The sequence below is a fragment of the Pygoscelis adeliae genome, unplaced genomic scaffold, assembly GCF_000699105.1.
Source record: "Pygoscelis adeliae isolate BGI_AS28 unplaced genomic scaffold, ASM69910v1 Scaffold33, whole genome shotgun sequence".
In the NCBI taxonomy this organism is placed as follows: Eukaryota; Metazoa; Chordata; class Aves; order Sphenisciformes; family Spheniscidae; genus Pygoscelis; species Pygoscelis adeliae.
This window is the reverse complement of record NW_008824413.1, coordinates 1391461-1402312: the sequence shown is the minus strand read 5'-3', so window position 1 is coordinate 1402312 and position 10852 is coordinate 1391461. Positions and strand designations below refer to the sequence as shown.

Genomic DNA, 10852 nt, shown 5'->3' with positions numbered 1-10852 from the left:
GCTTAAAGGTTTACTTTAAAGTCTGAAATTCCTAATTGATGTCAACTGATTGTGCATGTGGTCCATTCAAAATTTTAAGGACGTGACTATTTTCAGACTAGCTGACACTAGATGGAAGCCAGACTTTGCTGAATTCTTTAAATCCTTCAACTGTTGAAATAATGAACCTTATTGTTCTGTCTAATTCAGATTAAAGAACTGTTTTAGAAATATCTGTAAACATTACTTGGTTGAAATGTCCTATCCTAACTGCAGTATATTTTCTTCATTAGTGTCTAGGAGATGGAACACGCCTGAAGTCTTAAGAAGTAAGCAACAGATCCGTCTAGCCCAAGTATTAATAAAAACTTACTACTGTTTTGGTTCATATATTTAAATGGCAACTCAACTAAAACCGATTCAGCTGATGTTGCATAATGCTTCCGTTTATTTATCAGACTTCGAAGCAGTAGCAAATTGGTTAATATTCTTCTTAATGCAGCTTAATCTAATAACCTGCAAATAATTATATCAGAAGTTATTGCATAATTTTCAATTTTTAGATGCAGAGCAAGCCAAGTGTTCTGTTTGCTGTGGAATATCTTCGGTTTCTTTGCAGGAATGGGGAGGAGGAGGACACAAGGGAAAATTCTCTGACCCGGTGCTGTTTGCTTTTGAGCAGTGTTGCTCATCTGTGTGTACTGCTTTTAGTTAGTTTCAGTTTGTCTAATTTTCAAGGAGCATGAGCTGCACCCCTACATCAGAAATTAATACAGACGTTTTTTCAAAAAGTTGTCAAACTGTCGTCACCCCCCCCAACCTTCCAAACTAACTGCGTAAATACTGCATGTATAATCTATTGACAAGTGTGTTTTCTAACAGTTGGTTTGTGTGTTAAAGGTTAAAATGCTGTAATAGGCCCAGCTGTCTTGTTTAAAGTATGATGTTTTTGCTGTGAAGATTGCGCAGTGAGAAAATGGTGCGTGTTAGATGATGGTAGAGACAAGTTGTTGGTGGTTCTTTAATTGCTTAAGTGTTGTATCATCTATAAAGATAAGTATAGCCAGAGAGGCTCATATGCAGTCAGTTTATTGAGGGAATTACTACTTCTTTAAATCACTCAAGGCTTTTATGGAAATCTGATACTGCGTCTGAATCAACCCGAAGCAAGACTCTGTGTACGAATTCTTTTGTTCCCACTTTTCACATAGTTCTGTCAACTTTGTGCTCAACTAGTAAATAGACTTGAACAAAATCTGGGCACAGATGATATGGTAGGCATCAGGAATGAATTCTAACCAAGGCTCTGTCAGCAAGACTGGTTGTATGTGTATTAAAACATCTTGAGAGGACGAGTGATACTTTAGTATCTCTCTTTCAGGTATAAAATTAGTGACTGCAATTGCTTTTAGAAGGGAAGTATATTTAGCTGTTGTAATAACATGTTTACAGAGGTTTGAGTCTCATCCTGAAATTTCTTGCAGTGTTTTTGTTGTTCATTCTCTGGATCAATTTTCTTTTTGTGACAAGACTAACATAATCCTCTGGGAGAAAAATCTGGAGAAAATGTTATCTAACGATCAAATCCACCTCGGAAGAAACTGAGAAAAAGTGCAGCTGGCTTTCTTGAGAAAAGCTTATTAAGCTTACGGACTTTAAAGAACTTTTTTTTTAGAGCCCTGTGGCATTTAAGAAATATACTGATACTTTGAGGAGCAGGAGGGGAAAAACTTCGCTATATTGAGGTTAAATTTTATGTGGATTAAAGTACTTCCAGTTTCTAATAGTTCGGGTGTAGCTTCCAGGGAAGCAAGGAATTGTGCGGAAGCTCTGTCTGTAGGTAATGGCGAACATAAACCTGGTGCCTATTGATTTAGTAACTGTATTTTATTCATAACTATTCATGAGGAAGCTTGTTGGTTCCAAATGGGAGGTTTAATGCACACTGAGGGCACTTGGTAGTCCCGAGTTTTAATACTGTTAAGTGTCTTCAGAAAGGTATTCTTGCGTCAGCCTCAGATTAACATAGGATGAATAACAGAGCAATTCATCAACTAGGCAGCTCTGAAGAGTGTCAGCAAGAAAGCTGACGATGATGAATTGGAGAGAAGTGGATGCTGCGGTAGATAGCCACTACAGCTAACGCTGGAGTGTTGAGGGATGGCAGTTGGTATTTAGGTGTATGCTGGGTAATTAAGTGAGGAGGGACTGCACTCCTTTGCTTGGCCAAGTAGAAGAGAAACACGTCCCCTTCTACAATTCAACAGCTTAAAATGACAGATGGACAACTGGTTTGTACTTTATTGAAAAAGATTTGCATCAATCTTTAGGACTGATAAATGTGAGTTAAGTTTTGAAGACAGACTCCCAAACTTCCCTTGATGTTTGCAATCTCAGCAACCTTATTTGGCAAGAAAAATTTGGATAAGTTAACTTTGAGGCAGATTTAGGTTATTCTGAACTTAATTTTCCTTCAAGTTTTGCACTAACCTTTCTTCGATCTCACAGCTTTCAGTTACTTCCAATTGCTTCAGTTACTGGTTACTTTCAGTTTTAAATTTCCTTTTTTTTTTTTTCCCCTCAGGATAAAGAAAATAGTTGTGAATTTGAGGGGGTTAAACCAGAAATAAAATTGCCTTTGTTTTTTTGCTTCTATCAACATAATAGCATAACAAAGTGGTTTTTGTCATGTGCACAGGTCTTTCTAATCCCATTTAATATGGTTTGTGCTAGAATGGTTTTTGACCGCTCGTTGTTACATCAAATTGTTGAACACTTGATACACGGAGAACAGTTTAAAGTAATAAAGTTCAAGTTCTTTACTTTGTGGGGGCTGTTTATATGGATTTTTTCTGACTGTTTAGTTACTGTAGGTAACTAAACCTGCATGTGCAGGCTAAAGAGTATATGTACAGGCTTTCTCAGCCCTGAGCAGAGTTCAATACTGAAATCAGGATCGAAGACAAGCATTTCAGTATGTCATATAGTAGTCATAACTAGTATAGTATAATGGTATGTTATAGCATAAATTGCTACATCAAACTACATTTTTAGTACATTTTTCTCTTCTGGATTAAGTAACTTGGCTGTTGAAAGTTTTTAGCGATTGTTAATAACTAAAATGTGTTCCTGAATAGTCAGAAGGATATTGTGTCCTGTCTTTCTTGGAACTTCTATTGTGTGCTCTTAATGTTAAATATCAGATACAAAGGCAAGATACTAATAAAGTGCTAACATTTAAGGAGCTTTTTTCCTAGTCTAGTTATGGATTAGTAGTTTCTTGTAGTATGTAATATGTATAGTTGAAACAGTTTATACTACTATAAACATTCCCCCCCCCCCCCAAAAGGCGAAGGACTGAATATTGCTAGTAATGAAACCTGGATAATTTCCAGGCTGTTAAGCTAATTAATGAAACTTAATGCCACAAATATGGATGCAAATATTATGCACCTATCAATATTGGTATCATGAAAAAATTAACACAAAGGACATAGTAGTACATTTTAAGAACATATCACTGTGTAAGTAACTACAAAAATTGTATTATATGTTGATCTTGAAACTGTTAAATTAATCAAATCATTATATGAAAGGAGCAGAAAAATCAGAATACATTTTCTTGAAGTACTTGCATTTTGAACAGAAATGTCTTTCTGCTCAGAAAATGTTTCTAGTTTACAAAAGTAATATAACAGTTTAAGTTAGCCTTCAAACATTATGAGATTATACACTACACTTGATTTGGGAAAGGGGAATAATGCCGAGATATAAAGGTGTCAGTAACTGTTGTAGTGTGAGATCTGAAGTAGCTTGTCATCTGGTTCAGATCATCTGTTTAGCAGAATGTTTTCTTAGGATAAGAGAGATGGAGATACTTTATACTGAAGTTAATGTTTGTACAATTTAATCAAGATTTCCTCTGCATGTACTGTCTTTTTCCAACTTAATCGATACTATTTTTCCTTGTCACACTGAGCTGCTCTAGCCACTCCTTGTCCTAACGTTTTCTGACATCGCAAAGAATTACAAAGCAGGCATTTTTCATATTGCAGCACCGTCAGTGAAACTGCAGTCACTTGCACAAAAAGTAACATCAAAGAGGTTTTTTTCTGAAACTGAACTCTTAAGGTTTTATATTTTGCTATTTCGTGAAAACAAAATAGTGTTTGATATGAGACCTCTGAGACCACATTCTCTCTGAAGTAGACAGCATCTTTTTTTTGTTTGAAAAGTTAATGGAGCTAAGTGAAAAGCAGTATTGAGTTACCAGAATGGTGTTTTTCAATCTATGATTTGCAGACCCCCACTGCATATGAAGAGTTGCTGAAGATAACAAAGAAAAAGGAAGTCTGTTGTTGGGAGATTTAAATAGGCTACACTGAGCCTTCACCTCTTTTGGGAACTTTTTGTTAATCTGTAAGTGGAAAAGGTTGAAGACCACTGATTTAAAGGTATTTTCATTGTAGCAATTACAATCTTGTCTTACATGGGCCAAAGTAAAATTTTGAAACAAGAAACTTCAAGGAGATCATGAAAACAAATTGCGTTCACCACTATGTAAATTGAAAGTTGTTTCACCTGTCTGCATTTATTCTTTTCTTAGGACTTCCTGCTATTAAATGTTTACTGAACTAGTGAGTATGATGATGTTTTCCCCAGATGAGATGTAGAGAATCTAATTGTATTTATCAATAGAGTCCAGTTTGCAGCACGGGAACTCCAAAATATTAAGATATTAATTGCCAAGAGTAGGTATAAGAGATGTAACCTACTAAATTCTGTTTGGTATGCTCTTATATTATTATTATTATTATAGAATAGTTTCAGTAGTAAATTGTCTTTAAGGGCATCTGTAGCTTTCAATTTCAATTGCATTAAAATAGCCACGCTGTTGTCATTCACGAACAAGTATATTAAAGCAAGTTCCAGATGCTCAAGTACCTTTAACTGTAAATATTTCAAGCGATTTTTTTTTTTCCCAAACATTTGCCCCTGATGGACAGCTCTGTGAGCTGATAGGACCTGTTGTTTGGTGTTAGTGATAAATGAACTTGAAAAGAAAAGAATGTAACTTATAACATTGTTTAATACATAGTAGTCAAGCTGCAGATCCTGCCTATGTAATAAATCCATTCTTTTAAATCAATCCTGAATATAAAGTCTTAATTTATAAGGTCCTTTCTGGTGGATTTAACGGATAGATGGAACTAGTGTAATTCAAATCTATGTTGTATTACAAAGAAGCTTATAAAATTGTGTTAAAAAAAATACGTGTGATTTATAGTTAGCATTCAGTTTAAATATTGGATGTTTCATTTGTATGGTGGGTTGCACTTTTTCTACTTGTTTCTTCCTAAAAGAGGCTGTTCTTAAACTTACTGGGATTTGTTAGCTAAAGAGAAAATTGATGATGCTGTAGCTACGCTGTAAAAACTTAGATTATCTTCAAGATTTTAATTCTGTAGGTAGCAGAGATCTTGGCTACCAGACTGGTAGAATAAATACTAGTTTTGTGTTAATATTCTCTCTCTGTTTCTACCATGCCTGTATTATAGATACGGATGCACCCTCTTAGATACGGATGCCCTCTTTCCCCCCTGCCCCCCCCACCTTCTTTCTCTTCTAGTGGTGGTTTTAGTTAATACCTCTCTCTTGTAGTACTAGGAAGAGGTTACCCAGTTATGAAAGTTGTCTCATTGGACAAGATTTAATATGATTAGAAATCATGTTTTTTTCTGATGTAATTAGAAGTTATACATAAGATTGCTATAGTTGTAAAGCCAGAGGGAAGGTGGGGAGAGTCTACTTTAGACTTCATGTATCTGACAGTTTTTAATGTACTTTGATTAACTGAAATGTTCTCTTTATGAATGAAGAATATTTTCATGTAGGTTAGAAAGACCAGAATTATAAATTTTTACTTTTAAGTATTTTCATTAAAAATAAAAACTTTCTTTTTTTAATAATAAATGTAATATAAATATATTTTGAATTTTGGCAGCAAAAATGAAATTTTTTTAAAAAATCTATTATTCTTAAAATACAATATTGAATTTTACTTGTGGAACATGGTGGTTATCATCATGCAAACTTGCATATGGAATATTTTTTATGCTGATTGTTACCTGTCTTCTGATATCTATTGGTGTCACGCAGAACACTTTCCTTTATAATAAACCACTTTTTTGTTAATTCTACAGATTTTGACAAAACAATAATCCTTCTCTCATCATGGTTTCAGTTAGAAAAGTTCCGATCTCAGCTTTGCTGTAATGGCAAGAGGTAAACACTGATGCTGCATTTATCTTATCTAGTTGATAATTTCATCTAATAGTCCCGGAACTTGATGTGCCAATTGTTAAACGCACTGGGCTGTGAAATAATCAGAACTTCAGCTTGCAAATACCAAGCTATTGTTTTCAATAAAGTTGAGTTGAAATCAGCTTTCTATGCTGCATTGCAGTGGAAACCAATTAATTACAGTGTGACAAGGTGTCATTTTTTATTGCCAAAAGAAAGTTTCTAATATTATTCTGCAATATGAACAACGGTTTGGCAGTTTTGGTTGAAATTTAAGTTAATTTTATGGACAAATAGGCTAAAGAGCCTTTGATTGTTTAACTTTGAGTTTTAGAGTTTGTGCATGTGAAATGCCTTCTCAGATGATTTCTGTAATTTACACTGCTGCTAATGCCATGCGATATGTCCTTTTTATTAGTCACTGAAGTCTAGATGGCAATTCCGTTTTATTTCATGTGATCCATCTGATAGGGTGCAAAACATCTCAGTTGTGCAAGATTTAATAATTTCTGGTATGTGCCCATGATTTACTTTTTAACTTCTGCCATTTAAATATCAGAGATTTATGGTTTAACGGGTTTTTCTTACTTTTTAAAAAGGCATGTAAGAATTGACCAGATCAACATTACTGCTATGTCCAACGTTACTATCTTCACTTACGTGGCCATGTAAAGTGAAACGAGTTGAGAAGATATCACAGGATAGTTTGACTGTTGAGATACATCAGCTTTGTATGAGATACTGTTTGCTTATCTGATAGCAAAGTATTTTCGAAAAACGGTGCGAGAGAAGCGCACCTTTTGAAATGCAGCATTAATTAATATGACTGAGTAATACTTAAATAAGCTAACATGTGAAATTAAGTCATGCTGTGCATATAGATTGGTTACCTCTAATACAATTTGATTATCTTTCAGTGTGACTAATACAGCTATTTCACATGCTAAAATGACATTCTTGTGCTTTTTTACTAGAATACGAAGGGCTTAATATTTTTAATTGCTGATTGCATGTTATCTCTCATTGTTTTACTGTAATTTAAAGTCTTTTATTCAACGAAGCACAAACCGATATGAATTTAACTCCCATGCTTCATAAAGATTTGGCATGTGGCTTTTCGTTAGCTCTTATTCTTCTTGGTAGCTATCACTTTGCTGCTTTGTGCTTCCAGTAGTGTATTTTTGGTTTTAAGTACAAATTTTACATTGCATCCTACTTAGCTCAGGTAGCATTTATAAAAAAGAAGCAAAATGAAGATAGGGTGTTTCTTTTGATTCTTAGGAGAGGAGGACATTAAAACATGTAGTGTAGTTTGCTTGAATTGTGTTCACTCCTATGACTTCTGTATCAAGAGATAATGAATATTTGGTATTTTTTTTCTGAATACTTTTCAGGCTTGCCCAAAAACTTTTAAGGAGAAGTAGGTCATGTTGAGGTGGGTGCTTACTGAAAAATGCAAATGTTTCAAGACAATTTCATGTATTTTAGTAAGGAGTGCAAGGTGTATGTGAAGGTGTAGTTAATATGAGGACTAATTTATTCTCAGAAACGTTTTAATTAATGCAAGTAGACAAGTTTAATGTCAATATATTAGTTTTTAAACCGTTGACTTCTAAAAACACTTAATAGAGGAGGTAATTATGGCTTTTACTGAAAAAGTTGAACTAAAGGTACCACCTGTGAAGAACTTCCTCTGAGGTATACCCACTGTTAAGGCTTTTTCATGTGAGTGATAGGTCCTTGCATTACATTGGAGACGCTAATGTCTGAATGGATGTGATGGCTGCCTCGGAATGATGCTGCTGTTAGCAGTGAAAAATGTCGTCCTTATGATTCTTGTGCAGCAGGCCGTGGAGTGCAGCACATTTTTATAATAAAGGTGATGAATTTAATAGCAAACTGGCAGCCAAATGGAAATTGCAGACCTTGATACTGGGAGAAAATTGCTTATAAAGCAACTCCTGAGAGAGCAGGCTTTAAATTTATCCACCCATTTCGACATTGAGGAGAACATAGGAATTGCAGGGTATTTTGCTTGGCCTGTTTAGTTCAGATGGATGACACTTCAGTCTTCCTTTATTTAAGAACTAGATACAGTGTTGTGTTGTGTTTGTTTGTTTTTTTTTTTAAATAAAAAAAATTGCCCTTGCTGCTTAAACTTTACATGGTAAGGCTTTTGGAAAAATCTATTCCTTTATTAGCTTGAAATTTGTTCCTGTTATAAAGGAGGACCTAATATGCATAATTACTTGAAACTTATCAACTGCTTCACAGATTTCCCCTTACGTCAGATTTAACCCTAATGTGATTTGAGATTTAAAAAAACATATCCATGTATTTGAAGGCTGTTTGCAGCATTACACTGATATGAGAAGCAATGCCATAAATGATTTAACTGGTCTTGAAGTCCCACTGGAAGTAGGATACTTTCTCTAATAGTATGTAACACAATTTCTGATAGAGGCACAGCATTTTTCAAAATTGTTGGTACTGATACATTTCAGCAAGCCATCTTCTTAATCTCTTATTTTTAGCAGTGCTGAACGCTGATGTTCTTCCTATATGATAACTAGGAACTGAATTTACAAATGATTCCATGTATGGTAAACGCTGTATTAAAAAAAGAAGACAAAACGTTCTTTAGGGAGCTTACTAAAAGATGATATGTTAATCTGCTTATAGAAATAATTGCGAATAAATTCATTTAGGAATATATACTTTTATTGGACACTTAACTGAATGTCCTCACTGCCACACTTTTGGACTGCTCTTTTGGGTGCTTCGAGAGGTGATCATCATTCAGGCAGAACTAAGAATGAATAGCATTGGATTTTGTCACTGTCTTTAAGGTGAAGAGAACAGGAACACAAAAATATTTCATTGGTCCAGTTTGTCCTCTTAAATGAAATCAGAAGCATGGTCTGTTCTAGAATGATTCTCTTGGTTATATGACCCCTAAGGTAAAATTCCCAAAGGTAAAATATGGCCTGATTTCTGGGCCAACATGAAGAATCTTTTTAGCAAGTATATGAAACAGCAGCTGCTCATTTCTTGCTCTCGATTTAATTTTGTTCTGCCCTTTAGAAAATCAAACCTGTTACCAATCCTGATAGATTTTTTTTTTTAATTTTGTTTATTTATTTTTAATTTTAGTAAAGTAAAGCTTCCTAAGAGGTAGTACCCTTTATTAGCAGAAGACGTAAGGATTAAGTAGTTGTGTGGTAAAAACAGTTGAGCCTCATTCTGGCAGTTGTTGGAAGTCTACCACACACCGTTTCTGTAGTTAATGACTAGCTCATCCATATTCCTTTGCTTAAAGTATAGAATTGTAGCAAAATAAAATGAATGGTTGACAAGTTCTTGAATGTGTTTCACATTTTTAATAGAAAATATAGAACAGAATTTCTATAGAATGTATTTTTTAAATAAATTTCTGTATTGTTTTCTCGTCATAGGAAAACCATAGCCTAACTTGCTTGAGAAATGTGCAGTAGCATTTATAATCTTGTTTTACTTTATGTTGATTTTCTGAGACTGCAATAGGTTCAAATGAACACATTAACTGGACTTCCACGCTTTGTTGTAAGAGGGACCAACTTTTCCTTAGAATTCTTATTTTACCACAGGTAGACAAGTTCGGATGTGTACAGACATCCAGAGTTAGCTGGTGCAACTTTTACTCCTGTTCCTATGCTTTTTATTGCCTTCTGACTGTAAGCATTGAGAGGCACCCGTTCAATTAGAAAAGACCCAGTTACAGGTCTTGTGTAGAGTTGTGACTGGAATGTGTATGCTGAGTTAACAGAAAAAGAGATTACGTCCAACCTGTTTACTGCAAAACAACTGTAGGACCTGTTTTTTTAAAAAAAGAAAATACTGGAAAACCTTGGAGAGAAATGGAAGATGGTTTTTGAACTAATTTAGTAGCTTGATGATGGAAAAAGGAGATTCTTGTTTGGGAACGTGTCCATCTTACTTCCTTTCAGCTAATTCTGGCATTCAGTGGATTCTTCAGTGATCTGTTTCAGCTCAGTAACCTGGAAGAAAGCTAATCAAGCGAAAAAGAGAAAACGTATGAATAGACTTTTGCTCGATTAGTGAGTTGAATTGGCTTACTAAGGCAGAGCTGGTGTGAGAGGTGTTAAGGAACTATGCGGCTCGGAGTGAGAAGACAGGCAGTGATGACTTCATTTTTTCAGCAGCGGTGTGCTGTTAAGTAACTCTTCTTACCCTTCAAAGGAAGGAGAAGTGGTATAGCAGTCCTGACGTTTTGGAGTAATGCTTTTCTGGTGGTCCAGATTTCTGATTTCTTCTGGACTTTTGTGTATGATTTCAGATATGCAGTCTCCTTCCTTTAGAGTAGTGAACTTACTTCTAGTGTCATAGTTTATTTTTTACAGCTTTCTCAAGATCTGTAATTCTTTTCTGGGATGAGTGGTGTGCTGCCTTTTTAACTATGCAATTTTTTGCTTCTTTAAAGGAGAGCAGGAATAGTTTCATACAGCTCACTGTGATAGTTCTTTGGATCTTCCGTTTGGTTAGGATTAGCCTTATTTTCACTGTTCTTTCT

The 10852-nt window shown here is 34.9% G+C and overlaps 1 protein-coding gene across 1 annotated transcript in view; it reads left to right on the top strand.

The window, feature by feature from the left end:
- Positions 1-235: 235 nt before the first annotated feature.
- QKI (QKI, KH domain containing, RNA binding) overlaps positions 236-10852 on the top strand; it is a 161878-nt gene continuing 151261 nt past the window's right edge. The window contains exon 1 of the mRNA XM_009320757.1: positions 236-308. Within this exon, the coding sequence (XP_009319032.1) occupies positions 236-308 (73 nt within the window). The remainder of the gene's footprint in view (positions 309-10852) is intronic.